The 16,320-nt window shown below is 41.2% G+C and overlaps 2 protein-coding genes across 2 annotated transcripts; both read left to right on the forward strand.

The window, feature by feature from the left end:
* Nucleotides 1-713: 713 nt before the first annotated feature.
* On the forward strand, nucleotides 714-8,781 carry LOC308115637 (elongation factor 2b-like). Its single transcript, XM_080473247.1, has 13 exons — nucleotides 714-1,081; nucleotides 2,265-2,479; nucleotides 3,896-4,077; nucleotides 4,184-4,398; nucleotides 4,634-4,812; nucleotides 5,726-5,831; nucleotides 6,067-6,319; nucleotides 6,479-6,674; nucleotides 6,761-7,127; nucleotides 7,256-7,609; nucleotides 7,708-7,890; nucleotides 8,042-8,174; nucleotides 8,414-8,781. The coding sequence occupies exons 1-13, from the start codon at nucleotides 1,079-1,081 to the stop codon at nucleotides 8,605-8,607; spliced, it is 2,580 nt and encodes an 859-aa protein (XP_080329373.1). The 5' UTR covers nucleotides 714-1,078; the 3' UTR covers nucleotides 8,608-8,781.
* Nucleotides 8,782-9,632: 851 nt separating this feature from the next.
* hmg20b (high mobility group 20B) lies at nucleotides 9,633-16,058 on the forward strand. Its single transcript, XM_080474170.1, has 9 exons — nucleotides 9,633-9,668; nucleotides 9,965-10,073; nucleotides 10,862-11,062; nucleotides 11,347-11,467; nucleotides 11,846-11,898; nucleotides 12,020-12,086; nucleotides 12,286-12,501; nucleotides 12,937-13,069; nucleotides 13,454-16,058. The coding sequence occupies exons 2-9, from the start codon at nucleotides 9,990-9,992 to the stop codon at nucleotides 13,464-13,466; spliced, it is 888 nt and encodes a 295-aa protein (XP_080330296.1). The 5' UTR covers nucleotides 9,633-9,668; nucleotides 9,965-9,989; the 3' UTR covers nucleotides 13,467-16,058.
* The last annotated feature ends 262 nt before the right edge of the window (nucleotides 16,059-16,320 follow it).

Consider the following 16,320-nt stretch of genomic DNA (forward strand, 5'->3'; position numbering starts at 1 on the left):
TTTATGTTCACTCTTAACCAGTAGTTTCCATAATGTCTCTCTCTGCTCCTTGACGTTCAATCAGCCGTCTTCCCCTCCCCCATAGTCATTCTAAAGTTATCAAACTTATAAGGTCTATGCCCTCCCCGGTGTCTCTAACTTCACGTTTCGGACTTCGGAGCTACCGCTAACCACAATATTTTCCCCAGCGGGTGTGTCGCTGAGTGGGCAGAAGCAGTCAGAAACGTGAACTGGGGGCCGAGAGCCACGTTTCCCTCGCAACGGTCACCCGGCCGGCCTGGGACCGCTGGCAGAACCATCGCCGCTCGGCCGGCTAGCTCCGTGTTGCAGCCAGCCGGTGCAGCGCAGTAATCTAGGGAGCCTCTCTCCCCTGCGCTCAAACAATTCTAGACACCTGAACATTAACCACTAAATAAAGCCGATGAGCAGGAAAAAACTAAACATGCGGAGCAAGAGAAAAAAGTTAAAGGCAGAAAGGGAGTGAGCGTCACCTATGCTAATGCTAAGCTACAATACGACCTCAAACGGCATGAATGGGCTTTGGTGAGGAGCGGTGAAACCGGTGCTTGTGCTGAACACGCTGCAATGAACAGGTCGTGGATGTGCGTAGTTTCGAAGTAATATTCACATAAGATAAATCCAAAATAGTCGAAACTGAAACGGAGCTACGTGTCGGCACATTGCGAGCAATTCAAAACGGGAAGTGACGTCACTGGAAGGCTCAAAACAATCCACCTCACAACACTTCAGCTTTAAAATGGGGTGTTGTTATTGAATGCATTGGTCTCTGTGTGAATTATATGGAAAGAAAGACCAGTCAAGACAGTAAAAGAGAACAATTAACTGATTCTGAGTAAAACGTGTTGGTATATTACTCCGCAGAGAGCCACGAGCAGGTAGCTGCGACCCAAAAGGCATCGATTCGCAACGTCAGCACGTCGTGACGTAGAAACCTACGCACATGTATAAAGTTTCATCCTCGCGAGTCAGCGCCCTCTTCCCTGCCGATGCCCTCGTGAGGTGGGCAGTGTAAAATATCTCTTTTCTCCACCAAGAGAATCCAAAACCATCCGCAAAAATGGTAAGTCGCAGATTATTCTGTTACTAACGATCGGTGTGTGGGTTAATAGACATTTCCCTAACCTTGATATTAGAAGTGTAAATACAATGTTGTTATTGTTTTTTAGGTTAGTCTAAATCCCGTGTCCGTATATGTAGTCGGTGTTGGATTCGCACCGGCGACATTTTTCTTTTCTAAATTTAGCCCCAACCCCAAAAGGGTGGTTGGGACCGGCTACAACTTGTGTGTTTACTAAAACTTATTAGAAAACAATTGTTAGGCTTTTCAAAGTAGCCGTGTCTTATACGCACGATATATTTCGTAACTTTGTGCTGACGACATTATGTCAGGCGGTACGTGCCGGTGCGGCTTGAGCCTGCTTTGACAGCGGCCATCCCGGCCTGTAGTCTCATTAAATCTCTGGTATTTTGTTGTAAATATGTATCGGGACGCGGTGATCTGTCCGGGATACACCCTGCTTTCACCCATTGTTAGCTGGGATCGACTTTGGGCGCTCCGCGAAATGAAGTGAATATAGTGGTAAACGCGGTAAATGGCAATAAATAAACGTCTTGGTTAATCTTTTTGGTTTTGTCCTGTGTGTACGTGCCGAGGCACGGAGCTCGGTGTGGTTTTAGACGTTGTTTCTCCTTAACGGAATAATTTGCCGGCATCTAGGCCGGGCTAAGTTTAGCATTTAGCAGGTTCTGAAAGTGTACACGTGGCCTGTTCCTGATGACACCTTATGGTTGTTAAAGCTTCTAAATGTCGACATGACGACTGTTTGCCGGTCGTGTTGTGGCTCCGGTCGAGGAGAGTTTGGCTGTGGCGTTGATATTGTATTAGCGACCGGCGAAAGGCGCTGCATTTTTCACGGGCCCTGCGTAGACAACAATAACGTCATATTTGATAATGGCGGTCACCGCCGCCCAGGGTGAAGGTGCGGAGCATTTTATCTTATGTAAGCAGCGCTTATGGACACCCAATCTGTACAAGATGGCGAAATAAAATAAGGCTCTTTTCCGCTTGATATTATGGATTCTGTGTGTATTACGTGTGGCTTCATTGTGGTTAGAGAAGCGGTAGGGGTTTTCAGAAAGTCGACATTCTGTAAGTTTATTCCAAAGTCCCGTGATCCACTGTGGCGCTCGTGCGTTATGAGACCCATCGTGTTTAAATCGCATTCTGCCGTTTTGTCGTTTAGGTGAACTTCACCGTTGACCAGATCCGTACCATCATGGACAAGAAGGCGAACATCCGTAACATGTCTGTGATTGCGCACGTCGATCACGGAAAGTCAACTCTGACAGACTCTCTGGTGTCGAAGGCCGGCATCATCGCCTCTGCGCGTGCTGGAGAGACTCGGTTTACCGATACACGCAAAGATGAGCAGGAGCGTTGCATTACCATCAAGTCAACGTAAGTATCATTCTTTTTTCTTTTTCTTTTCTTTTTTTTTATAAAACTGCTAAATGTCTGTTAGCAAGTTTGTGCGTTAGCATTTTTTTGATATTGTCATAAAGTGGGTAACTTTCATCTGACAAAATTAAAAGGGAAATTAGGATCATATTAGGTTTGGTTGATGGGTGGCATTTCATATTTTATTAACTCAGAATTGATTATGCAGGGTGAGAAGGTGAGATGTTCTTCTTCATGAGAGTATATACTTTAATTGTTTGTTATTAAGATAAAGTGAATTTAATTTATTTTGAACATACCATGCCCAATATGGTAAAGGTTAAGAGTTTTGTCATATTTTGACTATTGTTTATAAAATGCCTGTAGATGGTGCTACTAATATTCATGCAAGTACTCCAGGGTGTGTATTATTAACATGGCTGCTTGTTATGACTCTTGCCAATGTTTCAGCCAATTAATTTATAATATGTTAACTTTTAGTTTGTATGTTATGCATTATAGTGTGTACAAAACGTTAACATGTTTAATAGTATGGCATTTCACCCTTCTAAGTTGCAATGATGACTGGATGCCATATACTCGTGTTTAGAGACACCAGATTGAATTAAAGCATCTGGAATGGAGCAAATTTCAGATTAGTTTGTTGATCTTGCAATGTATATTATAAATATTCAGAATTAATGCATTTTAATGATTTCAGTTGATGTCACACATCAAAAACTCCTGGCACAGGTCCTAGATAAAAATCGTCCTGTCTGTTGCTGCATTACAGCTAAATGCTTTATTGATTTTTCTCATGGGCTTGGGTCCCATTTATACAGTTTCAAGTTAAAACGACAAACTCTTGTCTTATTTTGGCTCGTCATGACCATAGCATTTGGGGTTGTTAAATTTGAAATTTATTTAAAACATGAAACATTACAAGAGCTCTTGAATGTTATCGTGATACTCTACTATGCACATGTGGTTGGTTACATAAAGTACACGCTAGTTGTGTGCTGACCGCATTGTTTCCTGCCTTTCCACGTACGTGGCAATTGTTTTGAAAATGTTGCCACTTTGACCCGAAGAGTGGTTTTCAATTTATTGTAGTCCAATTGGGGCCTCAGATTCAAGTTTGTTAATACAATAATGACTTTGAGCAATGCTTGTCATCAAAAACAAAGTTGGAAAAACTGCTGCTTTAATTGAACAGCAATGTATATTTGTCCAATATAACTACTTGCCCGGTGTTTGGTAGTCTTGTGTGTTTGTCATACTTTTTCATGGAGTTGTCATTTCAACAATAGACATGCCAGACTACACTTGAATATCTTGTGTCTAAGGCACAATATTTCTGTTGTGTCCACTCTTCTGGCCCTTTTGGCATTGTAATGCATCACCTTTTTAAATTCATACATTTCTCTGAATGTACAGAGCCATTTCCTTGTACTACGAGCTGAGTGAGACCGATGTGGCCTTCATCAAGCAGAGCAGGGATGGTTGTGGCTTCTTGATCAACCTGATTGACTCTCCTGGGCACGTGGACTTCTCTTCTGAAGTAACTGCTGCCCTTCGTGTCACTGATGGAGCCCTTGTTGTCGTGGATTGTGTGTCAGGTAAGGGAAATCTGGACAATACTCAGTTATAATTTGTCAATTGGACCATGCTGGGAATTCCCAACACTGCTATCCTGTGGGTTGAAATGATTTTTTTCTCTGGTAGGTGTTTGCGTGCAAACTGAGACCGTGCTTCGCCAGGCTATCGGTGAGCGTATTAAGCCTGTCCTCATGATGAACAAGATGGACCGTGCTCTGCTGGAGTTGCAGCTTGAACCTGAAGACCTGTACCAGACTTTCCAGCGTATTGTGGAGAACGTCAACGTTATCATCTGCACTTATGGAGAGGATGAAGAGAAAGGTCCCATGGGTCAAATCATGGTAAGTCCTAAGAGACGAGTGAATGTTGCATCTACGTGGGTGTTTTTGGAAGAAAACTCATTGTATAGCATTTCAGAACGACGTTTATCTTGGGAATGAATGGCAGTAATAAATACTTGTGTAATGATCATTGGTGTGTGTGAACATGATTGTTTCGCTCCTGGACATGATGAAATTTGTGTCCCTAAATGCAAGTCGAGATGTAAATTCTAATGTAGCCGTGTCTCTTTTACAGGTTGATCCAGTCATTGGTACTGTTGGCTTTGGTTCTGGGCTCCATGGCTGGGCTTTCACCTTGAAGCAGTTTGCTGAAATGTATGCTGCCAAGTTTGCCGCCAAGGGAAATGCCCAGATGTCATCAGTTGAACACTGCAAAAAGGTTGAGGACATGATGAAGAAGCTGTGGGGTGATAGGTGTGTTTCTGAAACAAAAACATTGACCTGATGAAGCGGGGGGGATGGGTCTGTATCAATTAGAAATTGCTACAGTATCACACAAAGTAGTTAAAAGAAGAAAAAAAGTATTCTTTCGCCTTGATTCACATTTAGTAATTATGCAGTTTGAAACATTTGAAGTCTGCCGCTGGATTATTACAGCAACAATTCGCCACTTCAGAAAAGATCGCACACCACTTCAGCTGCCTCTTAACTTGATGGAATATCTCAACAATTTGTCCATCCTCAAAATGACTTAAGATTGTGAAAATTGCCTTTACATGACATTGCATATTGCATTTATATGGTCAAGATTAGCCATCCACTATTGTATGAATGTTTGTACTTTTTAGTGTCTTAATTTGTTATAATGCTCCAATTTTTTTGCTGAATTTTAACCGTCTTAGACCACTATATGTTATCCACATACAAGTATAACATTACAACAGGAAAAGAAGCTGAATCAGTCCATGCCCCCCAGCTGTATACACGAAAACATAATGTACATGCACACACACAGCCTCCGGTCATATAAATGAATAACCATTAATGCCACATGTCTTAAAAAAAGCTGATGTCATACATGTTAAGGCACAGATATTAAATATTGATATCAGAATAGTATTGCTCCATGTCAATGGCTGTCTTTGCTGAAAGACTAGCCTAAGTGACGTCATGAATATGGGTAATTTTACTTGAGTAGCTCAAAATTGGGTCCAATATCGGGTTGAATTTTTCTTTTGACCCTCTCGGTGTATAATTCTAATCTCAAATTGAACAAAATTCAACAGGTTGCATAATCAGACATTTTGAGTGGGTTTACTGACATCCAATGTAATAATATTGCCCTCGGAATGGAATGATTCACTCATCTTTGCATTAATTATCTTAGGTACTATGACTCTGCATCTGGAAAGTTTGTCAAGAGTGCAGTGGGAGCTGATGGCAAAAGGTATCCCCGTACCTTCTGCGCCCTTGTCCTGGATCCCATCTTCAAGGTAACTGCACACGTTGGGCTATTTAAGGCACTAAAGGATATGATTGGTTCATATATTGTAGGTCAACTTCAAGTAGAATAAACACCGCCTGCAAGTGATGATTTAAACTATTCTTCACTTTGACCTGACTAATCAGTGATGATAAACTCAAACCTGAGCAGGCACAGAGATGGTCTTTGAAACACGTTGACATTTATCAAGTTGGAACCATTTAAATACAAACAAAATATCCTAGGTTTTCGACGCAATCATGAACTTCAGGAAGGACGAAACTGAAAAACTCATCCAGAAGATGGAAATCAAGTTGGACAATGAGGACAAAGAGAAGGAGGGCAAGCCTCTCCTGAAGGCTGTGATGCGTCGCTGGCTGCCTGCTGGAGAAGCTCTTCTGCAGATGATCACCATTCACCTGCCTTCCCCCGTCACTGCCCAGAAGTATCGTTGTGAGCTCCTCTATGAGGGACCCCCAGACGACGACGCTGCTATGGGTAAGGTGTTTTTGTTGTGGTTTTTTCTTCTGTGTTTTGCAGATTTTCAGCATGCAGCTCACATAACCACAACTGCCTATGTTAAGGTGTAAGGAATGTAGAAAGTGATTGGTGGCTTTGTTCTGTTGTTAAATTTGGGGCTCTTAATCTGTCAATCAGGTATCAAGAACTGTGACCCCAAGGGACCCCTGATGATGTACATCTCCAAAATGGTGCCCACCAGTGACAAGGGTCGCTTCTATGCATTTGGCCGTGTGTTCTCTGGGTGTGTGTCCACTGGCCTCAAGGTGCGCATCATGGGACCAAACTATGCTCCTGGAAAGAAGGAAGATCTCTACCTGAAGCCGATCCAGAGGTTAGTTCTTTCATGTGTTATGAATTATTGGTTTTAAGATGTGACTCTTGTACACATTCAGAATGTCTGATTCCCCCCCCCTCTAGGACCATTTTGATGATGGGCCGCTACACTGAGCCCATTGAGGATGTGCCTTGTGGCAACATCGTGGGTCTGGTTGGAGTGGACCAGTACCTTGTGAAGACCGGAACCATCACCACCTTCGAGCATTCTCACAACATGAGAGTGATGAAGTTCAGTGTCAGCCCTGTTGTAAGAGTGGCAGTGGAGGCCAAAAATCCTGCAGACCTGCCCAAGCTGGTAGAAGGATTGAAGCGTCTGTCCAAGTCTGATCCTATGGTGCAGTGCATCATTGAAGAGTCTGGAGAACACATTGTTGCTGGAGCTGGAGAGCTGCATCTGGAGATCTGTCTCAAGGATTTGGAAGAGGATCACGCTTGCATTCCACTCAAGGTGACCTATTTAACATTCCTACAAATGTACAATCAGCTGTCTAACTTGGGTTGTATGTCTTTTTTTAGTTTGTTTCCCAGAGACAGTCTATATTGAATTTTCTTCATTTTTTTTTATTTTTATTGTAGAAATCCGACCCTGTGGTGTCCTACAGAGAGACCGTCAGTGCAGAGTCTGACGTGATGTGTCTGTCAAAGTCGCCAAACAAGCACAACAGGCTGTTCATGAAGGCTCGTCCCTTCCAAGACGGCTTGGCTGAGGACATCGAGAAGGGTGATGTCACCGCTCGTCAGGAGCTCAAGACCCGTGCTCGTTACCTTGCCGATAAGTTCGAGTGGGACGTCGGTGAGGCCAGGAAGATCTGGTGCTTCGGACCTGATGGAACTGGTCCCAACCTGTTGGTGGATGTTACCAAGGGAGTGCAGTACCTTAATGAGATCAAGGACAGCGTTGTGGCTGGTTTCCAGTGGGCCGTTAAGGAGGTAAAAGTTGTACAAGAAAGCTTTAAAAAAAAAAAAAAAAACTTTTGTAGTGACATTGAACACTTGTCAATAGTTCTCACACATGTTGTGTCTTTCAGGGTGTCCTCTGTGAAGAAAACATGCGCGCCGTTCGCTTTGACATCCATGACGTGACCCTGCATACAGATGCTATTCATCGTGGTGGTGGCCAGATCATTCCCACAGCCCGCAGAGTTCTGTATGCTTGTGAGCTCACAGCAGAGCCCAGAATTATGGAGCCAGTCTACCTGGTGGAGATCCAGGTGAGTACTGACTGAGGCGTAGTTCACCTGTGGAAGTTAATTTGCTGAATTGAATTTGTACACATATCAATACCAGTGCTAATATCACAATGCTTATGTATTTTTATTGTTCAAATGTACATTTGACTGATTTTCATCATCTCCACTCCAGTGTCCTGAAATCGCCATCGGTGGAATCTACGGTGTGCTGACCAGGAGACGTGGTCACGTGTTTGAGGAGAGCAGGGTTATGGGAACACCTATGTATGTCATCAAGGCCTACCTGCCTGTCAACGAGTCCTTCGGTAAGTCTTTTAGGCATGCATTGCTTCACCTTAAGTTCAGGCAGTTTTGACAAATTTGTAAAAAAGAAAAGTAGTTATTTAGAGGTGGATTAATCTGCATTTGTATAAAATTGTTCATACAGTCACTTTTGCTTTTTCACCAATGACATTTAACAATACACCTGGGTTGTTGACCAGTTGTGGTTGTGCGTTTATGCTACCAAGATGTGTAACGTATGTTTTGCGTTGTCCATCATCAGGTTTCACAGCCGACCTTCGTTCAAACACTGGTGGTCAGGCCTTCCCACAGTGCGTGTTCGACCATTGGCAGGTCCTCCCCGGAGACCCGATGGAGGCCACTTCCAAGCCCGGTATCGTCGTCACAGATACACGCAAACGCAAGGGTCTCAAAGAAGGTGTCCCAGCCTTGGACAACTATCTGGACAAATTGTAAAAGCCTGGACCCGACATCTCTTGTCCCATTCCTTCTTGCTCATCAAATTTAAGCCTACATCACGGGACCGGACTGTACAGAATACAGTGACAAATGTTTGCCAAAAGGATTGATAATAACGAAGAAACAACTACAAAAAGTGTAAACGATAAATAAAATTACATAAAAAGTTGACTGTCTCTGCCGTTTTGTTTATGATCATGTCTGACTGTTAATCTGTACTCCTGTTTTCAGCTTCTGTAGGTCTGTGGCACATTCTCCCAGACATTTAAAAACAAGATTAAGCAGTTACTCCGACTTGACCAGAGTGAAAGTGGTGTGAGAGTAGTGACACATTGTGACCAGGTGGGGGCGCTGAAACATGAGCACAAGTGTATTGCGAGTGGACACAGGACAAAGCGCTTTCAAGGCGCCAAAGCAGACAATGGGAAATGAATAATTTGTGTAAAAACTGCACCAGGCATTGAACAAATACATTTATGTCAATAAGAAGCAGATGTGGAAGGAACTATTTGAAAATACTGGTCTTAGATACTTATGACATTGTCACCTGTCATCTGGTACCATCAAAATTTTAAGTGGCTACATATATATTTTTTGAAAGATTGTTGAGATTATTTGATATTTTTGTGTGCATTGCTTGTAATTGGATTAAATTGTTTTAACAGTGGTACACATTTTGTATTTCTTTCCCTCTTGAGTAATATGTTTGAAGGGGGTGGAGGAAGGGATTGTCCTGCTGAGCAGTTTATCTTGAAGTTTTAGACAACATACAGTTAATTTAAAAAAATATATATGTTTTTATACAAAAATAGATATTAGAACGATTAGAAATAGAATGTGAATGTATGCAGAACAACACGCTGGCATAGTTGTGTTTTTTGTGACATTTAAAAGTGTCGTACACAGCCTGTGTCACAGGTGTGGTGCTTTCTGGTTTTATATAAAGAGGCGGGGCTTAGTGCTGAGACGTCCTCATCTAGCCAATCAGGAGTGACGCTTCTGACCAATCAGGTGAAAGGCAAACTGCTCTTCCTGTTTGCTCGGAGGATTCATCATCGGTGAGTAATAAAACGCTCAACTAAAAAGTGGAATTTTTGAGAAAAACGCTGTTACTGTCGTGAGCGAAAAAATCAACACTCAGCGTATGGATGCCCACCTCCTCTATTTATATGTTTTCCACCCGGAGAAAGTGAGATATCCTTTGTTGTGTGGGTTATTCTCCGGTGTGAGCGTCCACATAACGTTAGCCTCACCGAGCTGCTAGCACCACCTTAGCACAGTCAAGCGGCATCCATGAGAGTTAATTTAGACTGAAATTAATAACCGACGTTGTGTCCTGCTTCATTGCTCACAGAAAGCAGCCGGTTGCAGAGACGGACATGATGGGAGGGATCAAACAGGAGCAGAGTGATGCATCGCAGCAGCCCAGACCGTCACACGCAGCGGATCCACCGCAAGAAGAGGTGAGCAGTGATCCGTCCAGCCATCCATCATGATCTGACAAACAAAGCCAACGGCGCCGACAAGTTCCATTAATGCCACGGCTGTCTGCACCAAGCTGAATGTGTGCTGTAAATAGAGAGTAAAACTGTGTTTCAGGAAATACCCCCAAATCTGGACAATTTGACACACTGCATGTTAGTTACTGTTCTCTCGTGTGCAATACAGTCATTAATTCTGTGCATTAATAACATAATCCCTAATATATTTCTAATCACTACCAACATCATGCAAAAATGTACAATATTGCCACTGTTATTATCTTGTTACTGTTTTATTACTGTTCACGTGCTGCTGCAACAGTGGAAAGGTCTTTGTTGTGAGACAAATAAAGGATTTTCTAATCTTATTTTATTTTGTCTTATACACAGTATATGTATGAATTAATATGGGGAAATAGGTAGTGAAGGACAACAAACATGAGTAATACTGGTGTTGGAATAAAGTGAGTTTGGGGCCCTGATTGTTGTGCCTGTTTATCACACACACTGAGTTGTTGTTGACATGTTGTTCAGTCTGATGACTCGGGAGAAAGGACTTCCTGAGTCTCTCTGTGGATCTCTGTGACAGCAGCCTGTCACTGAACAAGCTCCTCCACGTGGTGGTGGGAGTGTAGAGAAGATTACTGGTATTGACCAATATGCCCAGTAGTTGTGTTCCATTACCAACAGAGACTTGACCGACATGCCAACCTCTGCCAGTCTTTCTTCTTCTCTTCCTTTATGAAGACTGTGCTTTCCTTTCCACACAGCCGAAGAAAAGAGGCTGGCCTAAAGGAAAGAAGAGAAAGAAGGTCCTGCCCAATGGTCCAAAGGCACCAGTGACGGGATACGTTCGCTTCCTGAATGAACGCCGAGAACACATGCGAGCCAGATATCCTGACCTACCTTTCCCAGAAATCACCAAGCGGCTCGGAGCAGAGTGGACACGATTAGCCCAAAACGACAAACAGGTAGCCGTCTGTTTATATGTAGTTTATGAACTAAAAACGTAATCCCCAAAAGTCCGAAAGGACGTTGTCTAATTATATAAATACTATCAGCAGGTCTTTGTGATGAAAATATACTGTTATATGCCTGTTGTTTTTCTGTGTTGTTTAGTTTTTTTAAAGAACGGGCATGTACCAGTATAGTTCCATCACATCTTTCTCACAAAATTCTAGCTTTTCCTTAAAGTACCAATCACTTGAACAACATTTTCTTCAGTTGTGCATTATGATATTGTTTTTACCAACAGCGCTATCTGGATGAGGCAGAACGGGAGAAGATACTGTATGCTCAGGAACTGAAAGAATATCAGCAGACCGAGGCGTACCAACTCACCACGGCTAAGATACAAGACAAAAGGATTAAAAAGGGTAACGGTTCTACTCGGCTTAATTCATGCTCATTGTCGGTATCAGGCTAATCACTGCTCATGTATGTGTTATTTACTGGTTATTCAGAAGTCCAGAGAGTCTTCTTCATTGGTTTCCTGAGCCTTGTGAGACACAAAGTTCACGTGTGTCCTTCTTACACTACCTGCCTCTAAAATATTAAATATTGTTTTTTTGTTCACCTTCAAGGTGTTAAACAGCACTTTTAATTTGATTTGGAGTATTGTATTTTCATTCATTTATATTGTTTTATTAGAGGTCTCTCAATTTCTTTCTGTGTCTCTTGTGTTTACTTTCCAACAGTGTCAAGCTAAATATATTATTGTTGTTATTTACTCTTTTTGTTTTTTCTTTTTTCAGAGGACAGTCCCCTGATCAACTGCAGCAGTAGTGCAGGAGCATCACTAACAAAGGTACTTAACACCCAGACTTCTTTGTCAATTTACAGTCATTTGAGGCAGTTTGACATGAACCTAAACAAGAGAGTTGTTTAATTTGTGCTTTTTTAATTTAATAAATTTTTTTCTGTTTTAGTCTTCAGAGCTCTCAAGCAGATTTGATATCCCCATTTTCACAGAGGAGTTCCTCGACCAGAATAAAGGTAACCAAAATAAGTAACACCAAGAAGCAGTCTGCTTTCAGAACAATATGACAAAGATGCAGCATTTTCATTATGGCTCGGAATGAGAGCAGACTGGTCCCTTTTTTTTTTTTTTTTTTCCTCAGGCCATAATGTTCTAGAACATGACACTTATTTATTTTCCTCCAAAGATGTGTTGTGTTTCTTTTTTGTGCTTTAGCTCGAGAAGCTGAGTTGCGCCGTCTTCGTAAGGCCAACATTGAGTTTGAAGAGCAGAATGCAGTCCTGCAGCGGCACATTAAAGATATGTATCATGCCAAGGAGCGTCTGGAGGCTGAACTGGGGCAGGACGAGAAACGTACCCAGGCTCTTCACCAACACCTGCTGGCTATTAAACACACATTAGTCAACAGTCTCTCATCAGTCCCGCTGCCAGGTTAGCATTTATTTAATCTGGTCAGAAATAAGAGAGTGTTCTAGTGTCACAAGTTTTTGTAATGGGCTTTATTTCCTTTTTACATCTGATGTGACTACTTTTTATAGTTGCGTTTATTTGGCCTCATTTCACACTTTTATTTGGCTGAACCATTGCTCATCAGTCAACAGAAAAAAACGCCGTACACAAGCCAAGGTTAGTCCAAACTGGTAGATTTGTGTTTTGTTTAGTTTTTTTTCTTCAATTGTGTATATATAGAAATAATACACAAAGCGATCAAATTAAAATTAGTACTCAGGCTACTTTAATACATACAAACTGAACATACATTTGGCATGTGTTGTATTTCTGGTTATAATAATAATAATAATGATGGTAATATCTTATAAGGGAGTTCAAAAGTTTGCGGATCGAATTAATTTCCTTTTCTAACAGGAACTGGTGAGACGGCGTCTCTTGGAAACCTGGACTCTTACCTGACTCGACTCAATGGAGCGCTTGAGGGAAACCCTCACAAACATCATGCTTTGCTCAGCCAGCTTTGTGAGGTTCTGTCTCATCTGGACAGGTAATTAATGTGGAGTAAATTACAAAATGTTGTTGCAGTAGTACAACATGCATTTCATCTGAATCTTTCAATTTATCGTGATATAGAATTTGGTGTCAACTCAACATGATTCCCACACACATGCATGCACTTGCTGGGACATTTATCTTACAATAAAGCATCTGCATTCAATAAAAATCATGTTACTTGGTATCGTCATTGAACGTCTGGAGTTTGGAGCTTCACGTTTCTTTTTTGTACAAGCTTGTGTTTGATTGAAATATTTGCAACACACCAGCAAATATTCCTCAATGCTGAACCATTTCTTTTCAATTGAGCGAAACATAGCAAACATATGTAGTATGTGTATCTTTACTCTAACTGCATGCTTCCATTCATTTTCAGCGAGAAGTTATGAGGGCACATCATTCAGAGGTCTACTTTGTCTCGGATCAGAGAGCCACGCGACCAGCCTGTTGGTACTAAGTCAAATTGATGCCTTGCAATGGGGCATGTCGGTATCATGAGGTCAACTTCTACATCAGGGCTGGCGAACTTGTTTTTCCCTTTCAGACCAGCAGAACTATAGCAACATTACCCTTAAAATGAACAAGTTGAAAGTTTCAAAGTAAAAAGTTAATTATAGCATTAAGATTTTTACAATGTGTACAAATAGTCAGGTGTCTTAAAAATCATTTTAGGGCCCCTACTGTCTTTGAGGTTCTGTTTTGTTTTTGCTTGAATTGTTTTGGCTTTGTTGTTTGTTTGTTTGTTTGTTTGTTTGTTTTTCATTCCAAGAATCAACCATTAACTTTATTTAGCAAAGATCTGAACTCATGCCTGCCACGCGGACAAGCAGCTCTCTCTTCTCAGGGAAAAGGACTTATACAGCCTTCAGCATGCTTTTCTTTTTCTTTTTGCCCAAAAACCCAGCCTCACAGTATTGTTTTGATACTTGATACTACAATGCCTGCAACAAGGCTGTTACAAAAGTAAAAGTGAATGTTGTCCTGCTTTTTTTTTTTCATACACTTTGCAAGATGCACTTGCAGGCTGAAATGGATCCCACAGGGGGCTGCTGCTTTTCACACTCAGGCCATATATTTGACATCCCAGGTCTACTCGCTTATCGTTTATACATTTGTGTATTATTTAGAATATATATACTGCCCCGCATGTGTTTGTCTTTTGTGAATGCAAATCAGTGAGGAAGTGCTGAGAGGTTGTTGTTTTTTTTTACAGTTCCAGAAAATCACCAGATTTAATGTAATTTTCACCGGCCTGTCACAGTAAACATGGTCCTTGTGTTTTTTCTGAAATAGCTTTATATCTGCAGTTTCTTGATATGTCCGATGCAACGAGTAATTGTGAGTTTACAAGAAAATGCAGTTGTGTTCAAAGTAATAGCAGTGTTTGAAAATGTGAGCAAAGGTCAAAAGCCTTACAATATTTTATATTTCCGTGAATTGTGAAAGCTACACATTATATTCTAAATCAAACCATGGAGAAACATTTTTTACATTTTTAATTAACTTTACAGAAAATGAACAATGAATAGGGCTCTAAACTGAAAACCTTAAGATTTAGCATTTAGTGAATCACTAAACTAATATTTAATTATGGAACCACTGTTTTCAGAAACGGCTTCACATCTGTGTCTCATAGAGTCGACCAACTTCTGTTAACAGGAATTCAAGCCCAAGACGACTCGACAACATCCCACAATTCCTCTGCATTGTTTTGGTTCTGCCTCAGAAATAGCAGTTCTGATGTCACCCCATAAGTTTTTCAAATTAGATTAGATAAACCTGTTTTAGTCCCACAGGTGAGAAGCAGCATAATGAACAGTCACACATTGAGGTAATTAAGGTCCAGGGATTTTGTTGGCCACTCCATATCTCTCATTTAATTTCTTGGCCGAAATCTTAAGATGCTGCTCACTTACTGGCGTGTTCGGGGTCGTTGTCTCTTTGAAAAACTTATCTCAAGGCCATTCCTCTTCAGCATAAGACAGCATGACCTCTTCAAGCTCTGTGATACACGCAAACTGATCCATGGTCCCTGCTATGTGATAAATAAGCCCGACTCCGTCGTAAGACATGCTTCCACCACCAGGCCTTATTGTCCTCAGAGTGTCCCATGGCTTGAGTTCAGTGTTTGGGGCTTCATCAAGCAGTCTGTGGCCCTTTGACCAAAACAGAACTGACTTTAATCAGTCCTCAAAATGTTTCTCCATTTCTCTTTAGTCCAGTAAATGTGTTCTTTGGATAATTGTATTTTCTTCAGCATGTCTTTTTTAAACTGTGCGACTCAGTCTGCTGTTCTGGCTCGTCTTCTGTTTTCTTCCACGTCTCTCTGGTTTTGTTTTCCATTTTAAATGCATTGGAGCTCAATTTATCTAAGCAGCCTATCATTATTTGCACATCTTTATCTGTTTCCTCTTCTCCAATCAACATTTTAATCAACGTATGCTGTTCTGAACAATGTCTGGTTATCTCAGGTTTCCTGAAGGAAATGCATGTGTTGCCTTCATCCTTAAATAAGGGCCACACTTGATTGACGCCTGCATTTTCACAGAATGAATGGATGACCTCTCTTATTAAACCCGACACTATTATTTTTGAACTTGAATATGAACGATTATTAATTTAACATGCATCTTTCAATTGATTATTCAATTACCGAGATAGAAGCATGCATATCATAAATGCTGGGTTTGTGTTTTATGACTCGACTCAACTGGTAAATCATTTTCAATGTAGAAATATTGTCCTGGTTAGTCGTGTTGGACTCCTATTATTTTGAACACAACTGTACATTTGGTTGATGGGAGATGTTTCTATAGTGTTAAAATGGGGGGAAACGGGGTATTACATGTAATAGGCTTAGATTTACGTTTATTATGTCAGGTTATAGAAAGGACAAATAGTCTCAAATGTTGTCAGAGTTGTATATTTTTACTGTTTCAATTGTTCATTAAACCATACTGAAATACCATTTTCGAAAATTGATTAGAGTGTCTGACTTAATTACCCTCCGTCCATCTTCTATACCTCCTTAAAGTTGTGGTCATGATGACCTAGAGCAGAAGTACAGACTGGCCTTTCATTACTCTACTAACATAGAGACAAGCACAGATTCACGCTTGCAGACCATTTATAGCTTTAATTGACATACATTAGTATGTTTGAATTCCAAGTGGATTTGGACAAAAATATGCATGGACATACAACATGCAAAATCTAATCAAATGTGAGGTGAGATTGTTGAAC

Source organism: Lipophrys pholis (genome assembly GCF_963383615.2).
Source record: "Lipophrys pholis genome assembly, chromosome: 10".
NCBI lineage: Eukaryota > Metazoa > Chordata > Actinopteri > Blenniiformes > Blenniidae > Lipophrys > Lipophrys pholis.

Bases quoted from the DNA above. Each gene is read 5' to 3' on its own strand.
- LOC308115637 (XM_080473247.1), top strand. The intron at 4,078-4,183 runs GTAAGGGAAATC...TTTCTCTGGTAG, and splicing joins TGTCGTGGATTGTGTGTCAG to GTGTTTGCGTGCAAACTGAG. The intron at 6,675-6,760 runs GTTAGTTCTTTC...CCCCCCCTCTAG, and splicing joins TACCTGAAGCCGATCCAGAG to GACCATTTTGATGATGGGCC.
- hmg20b (XM_080474170.1), top strand. From the start codon at position 9,990: ATGATGGGAGGGATCAAACAGGAGCAGAGTGATGCATCGCAGCAGCCC. The intron at 11,468-11,845 runs GTAACGGTTCTA...TTCTTTTTTCAG, and splicing joins AGACAAAAGGATTAAAAAGG to AGGACAGTCCCCTGATCAAC. The intron at 12,502-12,936 runs GTTAGCATTTAT...CTTTTCTAACAG, and splicing joins CTCATCAGTCCCGCTGCCAG to GAACTGGTGAGACGGCGTCT.